At 31.2% G+C, this 22,500-nt stretch overlaps 1 protein-coding gene and 1 long non-coding RNA gene across 8 annotated transcripts in view; one reads left to right on the forward strand and one right to left on the reverse strand.

Moving 5' to 3' along the window:
- Positions 1-2,797, reverse strand: part of LOC124952205 — a 15,854-nt gene extending 13,057 nt beyond the window's left edge. The window contains exons 1-2 of the long non-coding RNA XR_007101843.1: positions 2,699-2,797; positions 1,950-2,060 (exon numbers count right to left, since the gene is read on the reverse strand). This is a non-coding gene — a long non-coding RNA (uncharacterized LOC124952205). The remainder of the gene's footprint in view (positions 1-1,949; positions 2,061-2,698) is intronic.
- The window catches only part of LOC124952203, a 37,986-nt gene extending 15,926 nt beyond the window's left edge, over positions 1-22,060 (forward strand). For 5 of the 7 annotated variants that reach the window (XR_007101841.1, XR_007101842.1, XR_007101839.1 and 2 more), the window contains one exon: positions 114-733. Coding sequence is in view for 3 of the 7 variants with exons in the window: in XM_047501732.1 (XP_047357688.1) it covers positions 114-139 (26 nt within the window). In the remaining 4 variants the exon portion in view is untranslated. Of the gene's footprint in view, positions 1-113; positions 734-12,876; positions 13,357-21,643 lie in introns of those variants that run through there. The other 2 variants (XM_047501730.1, XM_047501733.1) reach the window with 2 other exon arrangements.
- Positions 22,061-22,500: the final 440 nt, after the last annotated feature.

The raw sequence follows: 22,500 nt of genomic DNA on the forward strand, positions 1-22,500 counted from the left end.
TGTATATATGCATATGTATATATAAACAGTTATATATAATATAGATCTATATTCTCGTATATGTATTTACGTATCTGTATACATATGTACATACGTTTACTGACATCAAACAGACGATCAGACAGATACACCAACGTGATTCCATATGCGATGCCATCATAGTCGCCTGTTTACATTTGGCCACAGCACTAGCCTAATTTTAGGATAACAAATACGTGCTCGTTTCTACGGCTTACACAACGTAAGGACATTTCTATTTGTATTTGCACGGACATCGTGGCTATACCTTTTACTTTCTCTACCATCAAAGAGGATTAGAACACTTTAGATGATCTTCTCTAGTATCTTTTAATCTTACGATAATTATAACGTAAAGTTTATCCTATTTCTAATTCTATCGAATTTCAATTAAATTTGTTTTTCTTTGTCATTATGTTTTTTAATTTAACATCGTTATCCTAATAGATTTGTCTTATTATTTATGATCATCATATATTCTTGTTGTTTGTTAATTAAAATTAGAAAAAATCAAAAAATATAATTTTATCGCAATTAATATCGATCGCTTGCCTTTTTTCACTGTCTACTAATTGCACTGTTTATTTATGAATTGTACAAACAAAATGTACGAATGGCAATTATAACATAAAAAAAAAAAAAAAATGACAAACTAGTTGATTGATAATAACGAAACTTTTCGTGATAATTATTAGTCGAATTTTCTTTGGATATAGAACATCGAAAATATCAATATTATTTATTGGTCAATCAAATATTTTATTAGGAAGTATATTATTGAAAAAAAAATATTTTGATATTTGAATTGCATGTTTAATTGAAAGAAATCATTCGAAACGTATAAACAAGTTGAAAAATTTTCGATTCGTATCAAAATAAATCTGTATAAATCAACGATAAATATCAATGATAAATAGATCGTTGCAAAAATTAATTTTTTTCACGATAGGAATACGTATGAAGAAAAATATATTAATTATCCTAAGAGTAATTATGTAAAAAAAAAAAAAAAAAAAAAAAAAAAGTAAATAAATAAATAGACTGTATAACGTCCCCTTTTTAATTTAACGTATAATATTAAATTAAAAAATTGATTTAAAAAAGTAGATGACGTTTAAAGAATAGTCGATGTGCAATTAATAAAATGTTTATAGAAATATATTATGTTTAGTTTCTTGGATAAATGTATATGTATAAAAAAAAAAAAAAAAAAAAACGAAAGAAAAATAAACCAAATATGACAATAAATTAAAACGAGATTAAAAAGAAAAAGAAAAGAGAAGAAATGTATCAATTAATTGTCAAAATTAAAACGATCGGAAGTTGTATATCGATTAAATAATAATATACGCGATTAAATAATCGCCGTGATCTGTGGTACGCGGATACACTCTATATCGATTTTTAATTATTCTTTATGACTTAATAACAACGCTTCAAAGCTTCAAATTTTCTAATGCAACGAACGGCGGCCATTAGCACGGTAGTGTCTATGTACGTTGTATTATGCAAAATAGATCAATAACACCGTAGGCAATATCGATTGCTCGCGCGTATGAAGATGCTTTTATAAATTTATTAGAAAGAATGTAGAATATTTGAGAGAGAAAAAGATAGAAAGAAAGAAAGAAAGAAAGAAAGAAAGAGAGAGAGAGAGAGAGAGAGAGAGAGAGAGAGAAAGAAAGGAAATGAAAGGAATCGAGTTCGAAAACGTTTTGGAGAGTTGTTTACATTATCAAACATTACTTGGCTTGAATAAAATAGTCGATGACCTTAGTAAGGATAAACGTTTTATCCTCTCACACACTCTCTCTCTCTCTCTCTCTCTCGCTTTCTCTTTCTCTCTTCTTTTCTTTTTCTCCATTTTTCTTTACCTTTTTCTTTTTCTTTCTTTTACACACGCTATCATAACATCGTAACAATAAGCTTACCTTGTATAATATAACACGCATATATAAGCCAACGATGAAATTTGATTTTATTACGTCTTTACTGCAAATTACTTCTTCCTTATATACATTATATAACGAAAGATGATCATCCTGTAAATTTGAATTAAATTTATTAAATAATGCAACGATATATGTATGATGATAATAATAAAAATAATGTTAATAATAATAATAATGATAATGATAATATTAAATATAATAAAATAAATATAATATGCATTTCTTAGATTTATCGTATTGAAATAATATTTTAAACTCATTTGTGATATAGAAATTAATTTTGATACAATATTTTCTATGAGGAAGAATAAAAAGTACAATTGACTGATACGTCTCAATTAATCAATTATAAATTCGTTGACTGTGATAAATTATACATAAAGTATGTAATTAATAAATATGAGAATATATATATATATATTTATATATATATATAGTAGGTTGTATACGATGATTTTATACTTTCAAATATATATATGTATCTGTGATACGTAAACATCTAGATTTTCATATATATACGATGAATACTAAATTTGAATAATTAAATATAAATTATTAAGTTGAATGTTGTTAAGAAACAATATATATATATATATATATATATATATATATATATGTGTATGTGTGTGTAGTTATGTTGTGCGATATCTATGTATATAAAATACAAATTAAATTAAAATTAATTAACATTGAAAATCCGAGAGAGAAGAAGCGAGACAGGGTCTTACAGGGAGATGTTGACGTTGCGGAATACGGAGCTCGTATGCTATAATAGCGAGCAGCTTCCTTGGTTTAAGGGCAATAACGTGACCGTCTCTATTGTTTTGTTTATACACTTTCTTATATGTTCTATTTAACATGATCTTATATGTTCGTATACGTTCTCTAAGCTTTCTCTCCCTCTCTCTCTCTCTCTCTCTCTCTCTCTCTCTCTCTTTCTTTTTCTGGATTTAATACAACAAAAATATATATATTTATATATATATACATATAAGCTTAGAATAAAATGTTAATTTAATTACAATTTTACAATGCGTCATATGGAATATTATTTAATATCGATCTTTTAAATATCCAATTGAAATGAATTTTATTGATTAAACGTCACGTTATATAAAATATTAATATATATATATATATATATATATATATATATATATATATATATATATTAATCTAATATTCAATTACATAAAGTGTTTTATTTTCTAATTAAAAAATAATCATTTCGACTTAAACGATAATAATAAATAATAATAATACTAATAATCGTAATAATATGTGTACATATATACATATATATATATATATATTATGATAATCTAAATGTTTTAATCTAAGATAACAAGAATTTAATTTAATCTGTACAATATATGTATGTACGTAATTGGTATATAAGTTATGATAATGAAACAAAGGTAAAGATTCGTGTCTTGACTTGAACTACATACATATATACATATATACATATATATATATATATATATATGTATGTACATACAACGACTCGAAGTTGGTTCACGTTGACGTAATCTTCTAAATTTTCTCTTAGAAACAGAATTTTACTGTAATTCCAAGTTCGATCCGCCCTTTAGGTCACGTGACACAGCTACATAGGTATTACTTGATACTATGTTGGAACGAGACTACAAACTTTAGTCATTACTACGTGCCTGTTTTTGAACGTCGATCGAGCATTTTTATTCTTACAAATTTTCATTATTGTTCCTTATACTTTTTAAAGTAAAAAAAAATTGAAATAAAAAGAAGAAAGGGCGGAAAAGAATAAGCCTTATTAATGAATATTTATCTTAAAAATTAATACTATTCTTATAACATATAAGATGTTAGAATACAATAATTGATCATTAGAATTTATGACATTGTTTGTAAGAATTTTAAGAATTTGGAGAAAAAAATTGAAGTACTTAAATCGAAAAAATATCGTCATATAAAAGTGAAAAGAAAAAATAATTTAGATCTAAGAATGAAAAGTTCTTATTGAATTTTTATATATTTTATTCTCTCATTTTAAAAAACCATAGTACAATAATATTACTGTACAAAGCTGCGATTATTCAAATATAGACAGTATGATATTTAATCTCGAAGTTGGAAATTTGTAAAATTTGTAAAAAAGAAAAAAAAGAAAAAAAAAGAAACATGATAATAGACTCGAGTGACATTTTTAATTGACCAATAATCCGTTACAAATTTCACAAATCGTAAGATCTAAGAGAACAAAATCATTCGATTAAATTTATATTTACATAAATTATTAATATTTATACGAGATGGAAACATTATTAAGTGTTACTATTCAAATGTACATGAAATTTGGATACATCAAATATGCTGCTGTATGGTTCAGGAGGAAGCTAATTGTATATATTATATATATATATATATATATATATATATATAAAATAAATAAATAAATAAATAAATGAATAAAAATACAAAGAAAAAGAAGGAAGGAAAGAAGAAAAAGAAAAGAAAAGAAAAAAGGAATTCTGAAATGTTTTAGAACGAAGCTAGTGAAATTCAATCATACGTAGAAAAAAAAACAAAAAAAAAAAGAAGAAAGAAAAAAAAAAATAGAAACAAGTAAATAACAACAACGTTAAATTATTATTCGGTTATGGTACATGCGTATTCCGTGTATGTATCTACGTACGTAACGCAACGTGTTCATGAATATTAAAGGATCTTTGAATATATATTTCCATAACAAAAGTTACAACGGCCTGGCAAACTACCTTGCGCGCGTATTCGACTATCTAACCGGAAAAGTTATGCGCACGTTTGTACCATAGCCACGCGTGTACGCGGCCGTCCTGAGCTTTATGACGGTGCAAATTATATGGTTGAAGTGAGCTTAAAAAGTTTATGATTTTTGCAAAGACGTCTATGGTATGATACGATAGCAAATGAATGAGAATTGAGTAATTAATTCATTAAATTCATTTTTTATTAATCCAAACAGCCTTGTAAATTTACAATCAGGATTTACGATAATATTTTGTATATTTTAATATCTGATATCTAATTAAGAAATATACTTATTCATGTACGCTATTGTATTCACTTCTCAATGTCTGTCTATCTGTCTATCTGTCTATCTATCTATCTATCTGTCTGTCTGTCTTTCTGTCTGTCTGTCTGTCTGTCTGTCTCTCTCTCTCTCTCTCTTTCTCTCTTCTTTTTTCGATTTTCAATCGTACATTGAACATCATTGAATGGTGTCGCTTAGTTAAATCGTCGTACAGTGTAAGCGCGTCGTTGGTTAGCAAAAAAAAAAACGTTTCGCACGTTATTTTGTTATATTCGTTGAATGGTGCTTGATTGACCAGTCTGTGTTTGGCAAACGAATACCTTTTTGAGTGCGGTAGTACGCAAGCTCCGTTTTGAGTTTCACTGAGAGGAAAAGAGAAAGAGAGATAGATAGAGAGTAAAAAAACAAACTAGAGATATTAAGAAATTTAAATAACACCAATGATTTATTGTTTTTTATCTTAACAAATAAACCAAGTATCTAACTACAACAAGGTCATCGATGAAAAAAAAAAAAAAAAAAAAAAAAAGAAAGAACAGATAAAAAACCTACCAAGTGGTTCTCTTTATTATCGTCATCGGTCAGATTTTATTTACTTCGTGCTAAGAAGAGCTAAGAGTTAGTTATAGAGAGAGAGAGAGAGAGAGAGAGAGAGAGAGAGAGAGAGAGAGAAAGAGAAGAAGAGACAGAGATATACTGAGAGAGGAGCAAGAGAGAAAGAGAGAGAGAGAGAGAGGTAGAGATAAGAAAGGGCTCACACTGTTTTCTCTCGGCATGCTGAGAACAAATGGTACGTCGTAAGTTCGTACGTAAGAGGAGTTTCTAACGGGTTACTCTTTTCTTATTTACCAGTTATGTGTTCACGCGTGTATATATGTTTATGTATATATATATATATATATATATATATGTATGTTTGTCTTGTATGTATGTAGTTAGTGAGTGCGTACGTACGTATATACGTATATGCGTATATATCTCTATGTACTTCACGAGCATTTATTTTCTCACGTAAGAAAATTCACAAAGTCTGATCTAAAGATTTCTTTTAGTTCGAGTAACCCACCCCCCCCCCCCTCCCACCCCAATTCCCACCTCCTCCTCCCACTCCATCCTCTTCCTATCCACCAACATAGTAGAAATGTTCGATCGTTTTAAGGGGAGTTTATAACATTTGGGAAAATCGTCACCGTGGGATTCCAAGTGGGAGAAGTTTCCTCGTTTTCTTGAAACGATGAAAATGGAGGAAGAGAAAGAGAAAGAGAAAGATAGATAGATAGATAGATAGAAAGAGAGAGAGAGAGGGAGAGGGAGAATGAGAGTGAGGAGAGGAAAAGGGATAAAAGTAGTAGTAAGTATAGCAAGGTCGAGTATCGTCAGTCCAAGTGGTTTTCTTAAGACTTGAAAACTTTCACAGCACATATCGCGTCGGTACGATTTTCGTTGTCGTAATTCTTAAAAGAAACTTTTTCTCAATTACCTCCTTTTCTTCTCATCTTTTTAGAAGTAAAAACGTTTGGTTAAATCGACGGTCTTACGTATAAGACGTATATATATATATATATACAGTATATAGATAAGTATAAGATAAGTGGTAGATTTTGTACAATAGAAAGGTTTTAACTCTGAAAGCACATTTTTATTTTCAATTAAAAATTTAGAGAGATAGATAAAGAGAGAGGGAGAGAGAGAGAGAGAAAGAGAGAGAGAGGAAGATGAAGTTCTTAATTGGAAAAAAATGTATTCCTGCAGCTAAAATCTTTCTTTGTCTCTCTCTCTCTCTCTCCCTCTCTCTCTCTCTCTCTCTCTCTCTCTCTCTCTCTCTTTATCTATCTATCCATCCATCCATGTATCTATCTATCTCTATATATACATATATATATATGTATATTCGTACCTGCATTCTGTCGCTTTTTGATTTGGCGTTACTACTATAACGTGGAATTTCAGTAAAATGTAATGGTGGCATTCGTTGTGTACATATCCGTACGAATGATACATATACATACATATGTATTACCTACGTACCAACGTACGTATGTTATATACAAGTGTGTTTGCATGCGTACGCTACTCTTCATGCGCAAGAGGTGGGGTAGATGGGGGTTAAGGGAGGAAAGGGTGCATAAATGTATGCACATACGCCGGTTATACGGCGTTCTTTGCATCCATATTTCGGTTTCCGCGAATCCGGTTTACAATACGCGTGCATGCTTCTCTTTGCGTCGCTTGTGCCACGTACATTAACATAAAAAGCAACTCGAACGTTTTAGCCTTTGTATAAATACATATGTACACACACATACACACATACATACATATATATATATATATATATATGTATGTATGTGTGTATGTATGTTTTTATGTAATAAGTACTTTGTCTATTATTTTTTGTTTTTTTTTTCAACTACTTCAAATAATTCGAATGAAATAATAGTATTATAATATTTGTAGTATTTATTTATTCAGTTAAATTCTTTTTTTTTTTTTTTTAATATTCACATTACCGTTATGTTATTATAAATTTTATACTAATTACATTTTAATATCATTAACTTATTATCGGATATTATAAAAGGAATCATATCGAAATCAGAAAATATTCTTTTTCCTTTTTTTTTTGTATTGTCTATTATATATACATATGTATATATATATATATATATATATATATATATATATATATATATACATGTATATATATTTATACTCTGTACCTATTATATTATATTGTCAATTAATTATTTCATTTATTATTATATTATTAATTGTCATATTATATTGTTAATTTATAGATACTACGTTACTTTTTAATTATTTGTAGGATAGCCAGAAATTTTTCTTTTCCTTTATTAAATTTTACTCTCATTTAGATTATATATATTTTTTTTTTTTTTTTTCTTTTTTTTTTCTAATATTACGTTATTAATTAAAATTATTATTTGTTATTGAATTAATATATTAACGAATTTGCGTTACCAATATACAACTTATTTGACCTATCTAGAATTGTGTCTATAAGAAAAGTTTACATTTGGTTCGAAGAATGTTATTGTTAGGTGATATTGGTACGAGGTCACGTAGTACCGTACTAGTTTATAGAAGGCTGTCCGTACAAGCGGCAGAAGTGGAGCGTAGTTCATAAATTTCATTCCTTTTTTCGAGAAAAAGAGAAAGAGTGAGAGAGAGAGAGAGAGAGAAAGAGGAAAGGAAAGAAAAAAAGGTAAAAAACAACAACGTTTGAGATATTTTGCGGTTAAGAGAAAAAGAAAAAGAGAAAAGAGAGAGAGAGAGAGAGAGAGAGAGAAAGAGAGAAAGAGAGAGAGGTTTATTGTTCGAATCGTGATATATATCCACCCTTTCTGATACCTACCTAGCTACCTACCTATATCTCCCTTCTTCTTTTTATTGTTTGTTCTTTTCTCACTCCCCTTTAACGTGCGAATAGTCGAAGATCTTTCAGCTGGAATATTTGAAAATTTTCATTCTAGGATGTTCGTCATGTCGATAACCTTCGATAATGGATTTTCTATTTAGTACAGTACATACACTATCTATGAGAGTCGACGAGAAAAGAGAATTGAGGGATTTTTTCCACCCTTCTCTCTCCCTCCGCCCCCGCCTCCCCCTCCACTCTCTTTCTCTCTCTCTCTCTCCCTCTCTCTCTCTTTACTCGTCGAGTACAAAATACCGAATGTGAACTATTTTGACAATTTTCTTCTTTTCCTTTCTTTTTTCTTTTTTTTTTCGTTTTGTTTTGGCTTTTGGTTTGCTTTGTTTTCCATCGTTTTTTTCTTCTTTTTTTTTTTTCTTTTTTCTTTTTTTCTAATTCTCTTTTTATCTTTTTATTTAATTCAATAAAGAATCGTCGGATTTTTTTTGTCGACAAAATATATCCGGAATATCGATAGGAATTTTTCAAACTGAGTCATTAATAAATCTTCAAAAGTATTCTGTGATCTAGTTCAAGTGTTACATATATATATATATATATATATATATATATATATATATATATATATTTTCGTAGGGACTTACAAAATCGGAACCGCACTTCGCGATATTGCAATCTCGTAAGCGGCGTAAAGCGAGCTAGACAAAGGAAGAAAAAAGCGAGAGAGAGGGGGGGGGGAGGTGGGGCAAGAGAAAGGAGAAGAGAGAGAGACAGAGAGAGAGAGAGAGAGAGAGAGAGAGAGAGAGAGAAAGAGAGGAAAATAAAAATGGCTTAAAAAGGAAGAAAGAGCAGAAAATGAAAAAAAAGTATGATGGGTTAGTTGGGGGTGTGTTTGGGAGGGGGCGGAGTAGAGGGGCGGCAGTGGGTTGATGGCGGGATAACGAAATTCACGTGCTCGGGATTCGTACGTTACCGCATCGCGAGAGATATTTATTGACCTAAATTTCGTTCTATTTTACTTTCGAAAAATAAATATAAAAGAAAGAAAATATAACTTTCAACAAAGGAACGCATCATAGTAGGGGGAAATCTAATGTTTACGATGCATGTTAAAAGAGCCGCATTTTCGGTTACTATATCGCAAAAAAAGAGAAAAAAAAAAAAAAAGAAGAACGATGCGCACGTCATCCGTGAGAAATATTATATTGAATAGTCTTTTCATAAAGTCACCACAGTGACATGGCTCTTGTTACGTATATATATATCTAAGCACGCATATATGTATGTACGTATACAAGTATCTTTTATTTCTTTTATTTTATTTGCATATGAATAAATATACGTACGTTTTCAAAAGTTCACAAGTTTGTTTATCCCTTTTCAACTTGTATTCTTTTGTATTTGCAAAGATCTTATCGATTTTTTTTTTGGAATGATTTTTTTTCCTCTCTTCTTCGGATGATCATTAAAGTATTAATCCTATTAATAATTATTTAAATTATTAATTGTAAATATGTATGTATTATATATTTAATATTTTAATTATTTATTGTTGTCTTTTTTTTTTCGTTTTTTCTTTTGTTTTTTTCTCAATAATAACTTCGTTACAATCGATAAAGGATAATTTCGATATCGATCGATTTAATTGTCTCGATGGTTGGAGGATAAGGTTAATCGATTTCTAGAGAAATTTTTGCCTTAAACGAAAGATGTATCGGTAACATTGACGAATGTTACTCTTGTGCCAAATCGTAAAAGTAGACCGATTCGTTTTAGACGTCGTAGATTGGCCTATCGTCTGGTACGATCCTTCTTCCTTTCGTTTTCGACCAGCAAGGAGTAACCAACCGATAGTAGTAGATATCCTAGATCAGAAGTATTTCAATCCCAGGATCACGACCCCATTTCGCGTTAACTTTATTTCCCCTTTGGCGAGGATAGTGCGTGGATGGGAAAGAAATGCGATGTGATAAAATGAAGGATAAACGAATAAAAAAGAAAAGAAAAGAAAAGGAAAAAAGAAAAGAAAAGAAAAGAAAAGAAAAGTAAAAGAATTTTTACAAAATATCTATTTATATATAATATTTGCTTTTTATTAACGCATTACAAATATGCTCGAAAGTTTGATCAGTGAACTGTGTTATTGAGAGAGAAAGAGAAAGAGAGAGAGAGAGAGAGAGAGAGAGAGAGAGAGAGAGAGAATTTACATTTATTTATCTAATACAAATTACAATATGAGAACTGTGAAACTAATATAACCAATAATGAATGTGAATCATCGATGTAACTTCTCTCTCTCTCTCTATATTCTCGAGTTACTGTTACAAGTTGTAAACCAAGCTTGTACAACACTACGTTAGTTATATTTTCTACTTTACCACTATTACGTTTCAATATTGCAATTGTCGAAAAGGAGGGAGGAATTTCCATTTCCCTATAGACTTTGGTTTGGTACGATTAGAGATTCCTGGTTCGATTCTAATTATAAAATCTTGCCTTTTCAATTGGACAAAGTACGTTGTTGAAATTGAGTTGGAACTTGGAATGATAATTGAATTATATTTACTTTCACAATATATATATATATATATATATATAGACATACATAAAATTCTGAATGGTTATCTTTTTGTTCCTTCTTTGTTCGTTCGCCATTATTATTAAAAATATGCGGATATTCACGTGTCTGTCGCTATCGATGAAATATTAAACGAAAAGAAAAAAAGGAAAAGAAAGAAAAAAAAAAAAAAAAAGAATAGAAAAAAAATTCTCTTAAAACATGATAAATAGAATTTTGTCGTTCATTAATAAATTCATTAAAAATAATTATCTATATTGAAATTTATATTTTAAGTTTATAATTTTTACTTCATTTAGGAAAAAATTACGATTAAATTCACTTTTGTCATAAGTTTTAGTCTATTACGGCGTATATTTTTTAATGAAAAAATATTGTCAATCTCTGATTTAGATATATACTTTTGGAAGCATTTATTAAAGTGCGTCAAGATTAAGAGAGAAAGAGATTAACCAATCAAAAAATGAACTTTTTATTTAATTAAAAATTCTATTTTGTATATTACGAATATATGGAGGAATGTTATTACCACATTCATTCATTTTCTGCTTTTGCTCGAATTATATTAAATTTATTTGGATCTACCATTGTCAGAATTATCCACATTGGAATGGAATGTGAATAATAATTTGTATTAGAGTAAACACGAAATATGGGGGTATTCGAGGAAATCTCTTGTTTCTATCAATTTCTGTTCATTTATTTATTTATTTATTTTTTTTTTCATTAATAATAAAAGAAGAAGAAAGAAAAAGAAAGAGGAAGAAAGAAGGAAATAAAAAAAAAAAAATTAAAGAGAAAAAAGAAAACGAAAAACAAATGAAATTGAATGAATCGGCTTTCATTATATTTTATAATAATTCGTATTAGAGTAAACATGAAATATGAACCTATTTGAGAATATTTTTTCGTTTCCGTCAATCTTTTTTCAGATATTTATTGTTAGGATAAAAAAAAAAAAAATGAAAAAAAAAGAGAGGAATATAAAGCATACAAAAAATAATATTGGACGGTACAGGTTTCATTGTATTTAAAAAAAAAAAAAAAAAAAAAAAAAAAAAAAAAAAAAAAAAAAAAAAAAGATATATTGTACTCCATGAAAAATAAGGTTAACGTGGAATTTATTTACTATCACGTCGATTTAATTGACGGATTAATGTCGATGTCCTGAGGAAAATATAAAGCCGACCTACCTAAGCTCGTTGTGGGTTTTAAAGATGCATCAGAGTAAAACCATCTTTAGATTGATTTACGCGAAACAATATATTAAGAATATCAAGAGGTAAAGCTTCTTATCATACTTTTAACGTTTCACGTAAATTCAATCAATTTCTCTCTTTTCGTTTTTTTTTTTTTTCTTTCTTTGTATTATGTGTTCATATTTTGTTTTAAATGCAATCAGAGTTTTAGGATATTCGAAAATAAATTATGATCGATTTACTCTTTACGTTGATAAATTCTCTTCTTTTTTTTTTTTTTTTTTTTTTTTATCATCGAACGCGTATCTGGAGGGTGAATTTTTTTTTACAAAAAATTGATACACCTAAATATCTCGATTTTCGAAAGGAAAGTTTAGAACAAAAGTTGTTTAGTTTAGAATGAAACGAACGTCATTTATTTCTGAATCATGAAATCCATAATCTTGTCCCGTTTTGCCGTATCATGTTCACCGGATCAGAAATAAATAACGCTGTTATGTTTACTTTCAAAAAATGGAACAATTTTTGTTTCACATTTCCTTTTTAAAAATGGATTGTTTCCAAAATATTTAAATCTCTCATATTAAAGAACTTGTCATATATATATATATATATGTGTGTGTGTGTGTGTGAGTGTGTGAGTGTGTGTTATACGTATGTAAATGTATTTCCCATAGGCACATTCAACGATCGAAGATGATCTTTCGATCACTTCTACTCGTAAAAATGGGAGTGAGTTATTACCTCTATCAATGGCCATGGATAAAGTTGGTAGATATTTGGAACTCACCGAGGGTGAGAAGGAAGCGAAAGTTAAACTATGCTGAAGTAAAATTTTTCAACGAACTTCGAGAGAGAGAGAGAGAAAGAGAGAGAGAGAGAAAGAGAGAAAGAGAGAGAGAGAGAGAGAGAGAGAGAGAGGAAGGGAAGGAAAAGGAGAGATAAAATAAGAGGATCGATACTCTCTTGGATCTCTCATTATAAACTTCTTTCGACATTCAGTTGGAGTTATACATTATAAAAAATATTTATTATGAATTCAAAGATAATGTAATATAGCAACTTAATTATCACATTATAAATAATTAATTATCAAAATTAAATGAATAGATAATTAATTAACAAAATGAACATATCACGTGTTCATTATTTATATCTCGAATCATATTGAAATATAATTATGAATAATTGATGGTCTTTGAAGATCATATAAATTCTACCTATCACAGATTGAAATCAGATAATATATAAATGTATATATATATATATATGTTTATGCGTTATATAAATATGCATATGTGTGTGTGTTTTTATGTATTATATATATTGCATTTTTTTTTATGTTTATAATTAATTAATGAATATCATTTGTTAAAGAAAAATTATCATTCATTAACGTTAATTGTTATAATAGATTATAGTATATATTAATTATTATCAATATTATTGACTATTATATATATATATATATTATCTACAATTTGTTTTTTTATTCGAACATTAAAGCTTTTTTTTCTCCTATTTGAAAAAATACGGAAGAGTTATCCCGACGTAACGCCGTCGTCGCGTCGTAGGAAAAATGTTTCGAACGAAGGGTCAGACAGAAAGAAAAAGAAAAAGGTATGTCGATTGAACGTACTCTTCCATTTACCATGTCCGCAGTTCTTTTCAAATCGTTGCCGTTGCATCAAGCGGGAGCTTTGGGAATAACGAAACGGCACTGAGTCCGGTTTTGGCAGAGCAAAGTTTCGCACGGCGAATTGAAAGCGTCAATCGCGGAGCTCCGTGTTCGCGTATAGAGAAATCATGACCGATGAAAAAGAGGGAGATATATATATATATACATGTATATATAGACGGATAGATAGATAGATAGATAGATAGATAGATAGATAGATAGATAGATAGATAGATAGATAGATAGGTAGACATATAGATAGAGATAGAGAAGGGGGTTGAAACGTTCTGTCTTCCGTTTGACCTCTCAACGGCGATATCTATTTTCTCGAGCATTTGTGCATTCCGTGCAGTTTGCACTGTGGAAAATCACGTAGGTCAGAGTAAATACAAAGCGAGAAAAGGTAGAAGAGAGACAGAGAGACAGAGAGAGAGAGAGAGAGGGATGATCGTGACGGCGAAAAGGATAGAATCGTGCGGGCTATCGGATCTCGCTCGATTGCCTTCGCCATCTCATTTGACGAGCATTGTTCCAAACGCGATAGATTTCGAGATCGAACGAACTTTCAGAAATGACTTTTTGGTTAGCCCTTTCAACCTTCAATACTCAACACAAAAAGGATATATCTCTTTGAAGAGAATAGTTATGCAGTTACGATCTCTAATAGTTAACTATCTCTAATATCGTTCGATATTCATTTATTAGATATTCATTAGAATAAATTGAAAAAGAAAAGTTTCATTAGAATTGAAATTTTTAAAAGGAAAAAAAGTTATTCTCAATCAAAATGTTCCGAAGATATTTGTCAGATCAAACAATATGACATTTTTCTTCGAAGAAAATAATCCTCTCATATATTTATTATCCTTTATCTAATTATCGAGGAAATTTAATTATGTATCTTTAACAAAGATGTTTAACAAGATAACATTTAACAAGATAATTTAACAAGCGTTATCTTAAACATAATCGAAGAAGAAAAAGAAAAAGAAGAAGAAGAAGAAGAAGAAGAAGAAGAAGAAGAAGAAGAAAACTTTCCAAACCGATAAACATCGAAGGCGAATAAGAAAATAAGCTCGAAGGGATGATTAGTCGAAGGGTAGTAGTTTGAGATCGATAAAGAGTAGAAAAGAAATCAAGTTTCCCCCAATATAACAGCAAGGTTTTTTAGTCCTTGCCAGAAGATTTACTTGTTTGCTTGTTTGTTTCCTCATTCTTTCATTCGTTCGTTCATTCATTCATTGATAGTACCCGACTGCTGCTGTTGCTGTTGCTGTTATTTTCTCTCTGCAATGGCAAACGACATCGTACTGGTAAAGCAGTTACCAGACGGGCCAAGTGTAATATCGTAAATACGATATCCGCTTGGGCAGATGCTCGAATCCCCAGCCATTTCGATGATAGGCCGGCTTTGGGAGCGGGGACTTGAAGATGTGTTGAGCGAACAGAGAGAGAGAGAGAGAGAGAGAGATAGAGATAGATAGATAGAGAGGGAGAGATAGAGAGAGAGAGAGAGTAACTCACCACCTATCTATCCCACGAAATTCTCTACCTCGCGTATACGTTTTACGGTCACCTGATCGCAATCTCACGACGAAAATTGGGCCATGCTAGAGTCCTACTCCATCTCTCTCTCTATCTATTTATCTCTCTCTCTCTCTCTCTCTCTCTCTCTATGTATCTATCTATCTCTCTATCTCTATCTTGGAGTGACTCGAGTACAGAAGCGATCGTGTTTCCCCACCGTTCCACGCTGTTTGATCCCCCTTTCAATTTGAATTTGAGACACGTGTTTCGCACGACTCGAGAAAGGGAGAGATAGAGAGAGAGAGAGAGAGAGAGAGAGAGAGAGAGAGAAAGAGAGAGAGAAAGAGAAAGAGAGAGAGAGAGAGAGGGAAGATGAGTAAGCTATATTCAACGTTCCAACGTAAATAGATACCGACCGAACGTTGAATTTAATGTCTTGTCGATGTTTAGGTATGTTAATGCGGTGAATTTGATGTTCCATCGTTGTTCAGATATGTTAATTATTCATTTGCATTTGAATAACTTGAAATAATTCTTAATATTATATTTATAATAGTAATACCATGAAACTTTATTTAGTTTCACATTGTTATAGTTATTAATTTCGCAGGATTCTCTTTTTCTATTCTCTCAATTTCTATGTTTACGATAAACGATAATAATATATTAATAATTATAGATTCCTAATATATATATATATATATATATATATATATATATATATATTAATAAATAATAGATTATTGTTTCGCCATGACTTTTGCTAAATCATAGTACATGTTTCCTTGAAACTTATTGTTAGAAATAGAAATGGATCTACGTACTAACGTATTGGACATTTAACATGGTCATGAATTTCAACGACATAGCGCTACCAATAGTCGTCGATTATTCTGAATAATAGCATGCAAACAGGACGTAGCGTAGACAATTAATGTCACTATTTGCGAAGGCTTATTCCCGGTGCATGTAACGCGTAGCCGCAGTAACGTTCTATATTTGTCGATCATAGGTTTAACACAGAGAGAGAGAGAGAAAGAGAGAGGGAGAGCGAGAGAGAGAGAGAGAGAGAGTTGGTTAGGAAACTCGACAAACATATGATACCGATCAGACGATGTGTAATGTAGGCCGTAGTCTCCTGTGTAATAACCTCGTTTTTGAAAATTGTTATACACTGTTCGTTCGTAAATGGTTACGAGAGTAGCTCGAGAAACGTAAAAGAAAATAATTTGTTAACGAGCTATCATCAATCGAGGGCCTTTAACGACATCATAGAAAATATTCTGTTCGGGTGATATTGAAATAAACGGATTCGCTTCACTTTACCGTTTAATAATTCGATTACGGGTCGATGCTTCAGCGGCATGTTTGAAAAAAAATATCACGTACGATGGGGGTCGTTTCGAATATTTTTTTATTTACTGTCTTTCTCCCTTTCTCTCTCTCTCTCTCTATATATATATATATATATGTATATGTGCGGCTATCTTTTTTTTTGGAGAGAGAGAGAGAGAGAGAGAGAGAGAGAGAGAGAGAGAGAGAGAGAGTATTCGAAAAGATGTACTCTTTTTTTGTGAGTATATTTTTCCATAGTAATTTTTTTTTCTACCTTTTTTTTTTTCCTCTTTTTACAATTTTCGTTTCAGCGAGTAAATGTTGAAGGTACAGGTGTTTTTTAGGATCTATTGGGTAACGTCAAATGTGTTTAAATTATTCGAAGACCTTTCGCCAACTACTAGCCACATTATATGATATTAATTTCCTGTCGGCCTTTGTCATCCCAACCGTTCTTCGCGTAACACGAAGTTCTTTTATTTTCTTTTTCTCTCTCTCTCTCTCGCACTTGCTCTCATTTACTTAAATTTCTCTCATGAAACTAAAAAGTGTGCATTAATGTGATTTATAGCTCGATAAATCAGTCCTCTACCGGCCGCGTCGCGGCCGTGGAGGCCGTAATTTTGCAGAAAAAGAAGTTTCTCAGTTATCCAGAATTTTACTTTTCTTCCCTTTATTCGTGGAAAATTTTCACCTTACGTTATGGTGTAAGAAAAGGAAAAAAATAACGAAATATAAAGAAAATAAAGAGAAATAAAGAAAGAAAGAGGGAAACAGAGAGATAGAGAGAGAGAGAGAGAGAGAGAGAGAGAGAGAGAGAGAGAGAGAGAGAGAGAGAGAGAGAGATCAATACTTATTTTTATCTTGAAATCGAGTACGTTTTTATTCTTTGATATTTAACGTGACACACGTGACACCATCAAAAATATTCGAATAGTGTATACTCGACAATATCGATTCTTTGCCGTGAACGATATCTATTGGAAATAACACGATTTCAAGTTTAATTAATCTTGTCGAATAGTATGGTGAATGTAAATATATACAAATACGTATATACATACATACGTTAACGCGTGCAAACATAGCATAGATACGTACGTACATATACGTACGTGTTTTATTCGTAAGTGAATCACAGATCGACAATTTATAAAATGTACAACAGCATTCGCTCGTTATACGAAATACGAGAAGAGTTTGATATCTTGTTGAAAATGCATCTATGGACGACAATTAGTACCGATAAAATCGACATGGTTAATTACTTCCAATTGTTCGTTTGACATTAAATCCTTCGATGGTGGAGGAGTTATACTATTAGGGTAGGGAAACTAGAGATGGTATGGGAGAGAGGTTAAAACGATGAGAGGAGGGAGGGTGCAGAGAGAAAGAGAGAGAGAGAGAGAGAGAGAGAGCGAGCTTACAAGGACGCGCAAGAATATTCGTTAAATCTCGCGATATTTCAACGAGAAGGGGTAGTGGGATTCCTGTCGGTGGTGGTGGTGGTAGCAGTAGCAGTAGTGATGGTGGTGGTAGTAGTGGATATATTCGAGCCTCCGCCATGGATTAACGTCGAGCATGTCCCGACCTCGGCTAACTTTTCACTCCGATGAAACTTCGTGAGAGGTCTACCAGCCCTCTTGGGAACTTTAATTAGCTCTCAAAACCTCCTGACTCACTTGGAGGAAAATTTTTATGACTGACGGCCACCCCCTCCCTCCCTCTTTCTCTTTCTCTATCTCTCTATCTCTCTCTCTCTCACTCTCTCTCTTATACTCAACCATCCTTTCTCCTCATCCTTCTTTTTCTTCTAACTTTGCCCTCCATTAATGTTCAGACACGCGTTTTCTCCCAAATATTTGATTTACGAATATTTATTTACGTATGTACGGTTATTTAATAAATTTTCATTCATACTAATCGCTAATGCTCGTTCTTCACTTATTGTTCTCTCGTATCATTTTCTTTTCCTTATTCTTCTTTTTTTTTCCTTTCCTTTTTTTTTTTTTTTTTTCTTATCAAATAGGTTATCGTATATTTTTTATAAATAAATGATCTCAATGTCTGCAAGTGTTGGTGTTATTTTTTATTCCTTCTTTCTTTCCTTTTCATTTTTTTTTTCTTTTTTTTAACTTTCATACTTCTGTGACAGTATATGTGTGTGTGTGTGTGTGTGTGTTGTTTTATTTTTTTGCTTCTTTCTTTTCTTCTTACGATCTTTAGTTACAATGGTGTACATTGAATATAATTTATGAGGTAATTGGAATAAAAAGATTTTTTTTTATCTTGATGATAACTGTAAGGGATGAAAAATATATAGATATAGAAGAAGAAAGAGAGAGAGAGAGAGAGAGAGAGAGAAGGGAAGAGAGAAAGAGAAAGTGTCTGTTAACAATAGGTAGGTACGAGATTTTTATGTTCCCGGGGCGTCTATAATTCGTACACGTTGAAAACTTTTGATTAGGCAGGATATTTTATGAACTCACCTAAGTCCACTTCTTATAAGCTTTTTTTTACTCTTAGCCCTTCTTTATTCTCCAAAGTTTTCTTTTAAAAAGGACCGAATAAAAGTTTGAAAAGATGAAAAATACGAGAATTCAATTTATCGTATGATTTCAATACGAATCTTTTGTTATTATCATTTCAAACAAAGGGAAAATTTTTTTTTTTATTCTATTTTATAATATTGTAATTTTTCTTAATATTGAAAAATTCTGACAATACGTATATACGTATATAAATACATACAAATATACTTATATACGTATATATATATATATATATATATGTATATACGTCCTTGATGCCTTCGTAATTTCGAGATGACCGCAATGTGCTTGTACTAATTATTCATCTATGCTGACATACACGTTAATGAAAAAACTTTTTCCGTTGGGAAGAATAGGCAACGGTCGAAAGGGTATCAGCAGAGAGAAAGAGAGAGAGAGAGAGAGAGAGAGAGAGAGAGAGAGAGAGAGAGAGAAGCTGGCAGAGGAAGATCAAGAAGAAGGGGAGTAAAAAATTCAAATGAAGTCAACTTCATGGCTTCATTCAGCTTCGGTCAGTTTATTTATATATGTATATATATATATATATATATATTTCTCTCTCTCTCTCTCTCTCTTTCTCGTACGATTTTAACAAAAAAGAAAATATACCGGATAGCAGAGTTAACTTTTGCCAGATAGCAAAAGAAGAGATTTTCATATTTTAACCGCACATTCGGTTTTCCATGCCGCAATTTTCATTAACTCGTACTAGAAAAGAGTTATCCGATGAAAATATACAGGATGAGTGGTTTCAAATGAAAATATTATTTGTTTCTGTTTTTTTTTTTTTTTTCTCTCTTTCCATTTCTTTTTCTCTTTCTTTTCTTTTCCTTTTCTGTTCCAATAAAAATTGAAACGTACGTAAAAACTAAGATACAAAAATTTACTCGTTCTCGATAACATTGCACACAACTTTCATAATTCTTTTATTTATTATATATATATATATATATTTTTTTTTTTTCTTCTCTTTTTCTTTTTCTTTCTCTTATATCTCGAATTAAACAAACCTGTACGATGAGAAAATATGATAACGAGTGAACGTACTCATTGCAAATAATAATACATCTCGTAATATATACATATAAAATATACGCGTATATATGTATTTATGTATATACGGTATAAACAAGGCTACGGTGGGGGCGGCAGCGGGAGGGTTGAAGAGGAGGGTGGGGCAAGAGTTTCTCGACAGTGGCATAGAGAAAAGGATAAAGTTTGTCGGTGTAAGCTAACTGACCCGGTTTTTTTCATCAAGTAATTACCAACCTCGTGGCACGCCGTCGTCCCTCGCCGTCGTACGTTTTACATTTCCATGCCGCACTCTATTCGATTCAATCCACGAATTTTCTACCGCGAGCTTTCGAATCAGTGTGCGAGAGTCATTTTTAGTAATAATAATAATTAATAGTAATAATAATAATAATAATAATAATAATAATTATTATTATTATTATATAATAATTATATTAATGATATTTAATAATATAATTAATTATATAAATAATTGTATTTAATAATAATTATTATTATTATTATTATAATAATGAAAAAAGAGGGGAAGAACGAACGAACGAATGAACCAACGAACGAACCAACGAACGAATGAACGAAGGAAAGAAAGAAGGAAGGAAGAAAAATAAACACGAAAGGTCAGACAGAGAATAGATGGAAAGAGTATGTTTGTATCGTGCGACTCATCGTCGGTTTCATGAGTCACAATGGTTTAGTCATTTATCGACGTTCAACGTATCAAGATCGTAATAAACAGGATAATAAGCAATAACGACATCAAGAAATGATCTTTTCCAATTGGATCTATCGTTTAATGAGAAATATTTAATTGATTTTTTCGCTGATATTATCGGTGATTGTGATAGTGGTGATTGGTGATTGGTGATAGTGATTGTGATGGTGTTTGTGATGATGGTGTTTGTGATGATGGTGTTTGTGATGATGGCGTCCTTCGATGATATAATAAATGAAGGAATATCATTCTTAGATTATTTTTATAGGTAAGATAAAAATCGACGAATATATAATACGAGATATAATCGTTTAATTATCGTAAGGAACAAATTGATCGATAACATTGTTTATATACGTCAACAAACTATTCTTCATATTTTTTGATATTATCAAATAATACAATTATTATATAATATAGTATAATATAATATAATATAATATAATAATGAAAATTTTATGTTTAGAATATAAGATAGAAGATTAATGAACAGAAAGGTAGATCCCTTTATGACCATGCCCTTTTCAACGTATTTCGCATACTTTTAAGATACCCTCTACCCTTTATGCACATAATATTAGACGTTGTCACGTTTGATGTTCTAGAGGGATGCCTCTTAACGAAGTCTTGTACGAGTACTTGCCACCCTTTCAACAGACATCCTATTCGCTAGTATCGTCGTTGTCTACGTCATCGTAGTCGTCATCATTGTCGTTGTCGTCTTCGTCGTCGTCGTCGTTGTCGTCGTAGGAGACACTCGTACGAGTACGCTTCATCGTAACTCGAGAGCTTCCACGATCGTGCGTAGCCCTTAATTGGAGACGCACGAAGGACTCCTGGCGTTCCTAGGGAGTTTCCCAGAATACGAAGGAGAAGAACGGGGAATGATGAAGAGGAGAAATGGCGCCGATGGTAGACACGGTATTTCTAGACCCTACGTAATTACTTGAGTATCACGTCGAAAGCTTTCCCATGGTGCCACTTTGAGGTTAGATTTCTGAGTCTCCTCCATCCCTTGGTCTCTCTCTCTCTCCCCTCCTCTCTCTCTCTCTTTCTTTCTTTCCTTACATATACTTTTCCTTTTCATTTCTTAATTAACTTCATTCGTATCATTGCACGTGGATAGACCATGATAGAGAAAAAGTATAATGGCGGCCCAGAAAGAATGGATATCAACTAATGCTTTCTCATTTATATCCTTTACGAATAAAATAACAGAGTATTAAAAAGAGAGAGAGAGAGAGAGAGAAAATGTGAATGTAACCTTCGTTAAATATCCTTCCTTCAAAGTCTACTCGATCTTTTCAGATCTTAATATCAATTTTATTTGGCAACTAAAATGGAAGGCAGACGGAACGATTCCCTTCGTCCTCGTCGTCGTCGTCGTCGTCGCCGTCGTCGTCGTTGTCGACGATCCGATCGATGTTCAATTTCGAACGTTATACGGTAATTCTCTTCGTCG

Source organism: Vespa velutina, chromosome 10 (assembly GCF_912470025.1).
Source record: "Vespa velutina chromosome 10, iVesVel2.1, whole genome shotgun sequence".
Taxonomy (NCBI): domain Eukaryota; kingdom Metazoa; phylum Arthropoda; class Insecta; order Hymenoptera; family Vespidae; genus Vespa; species Vespa velutina.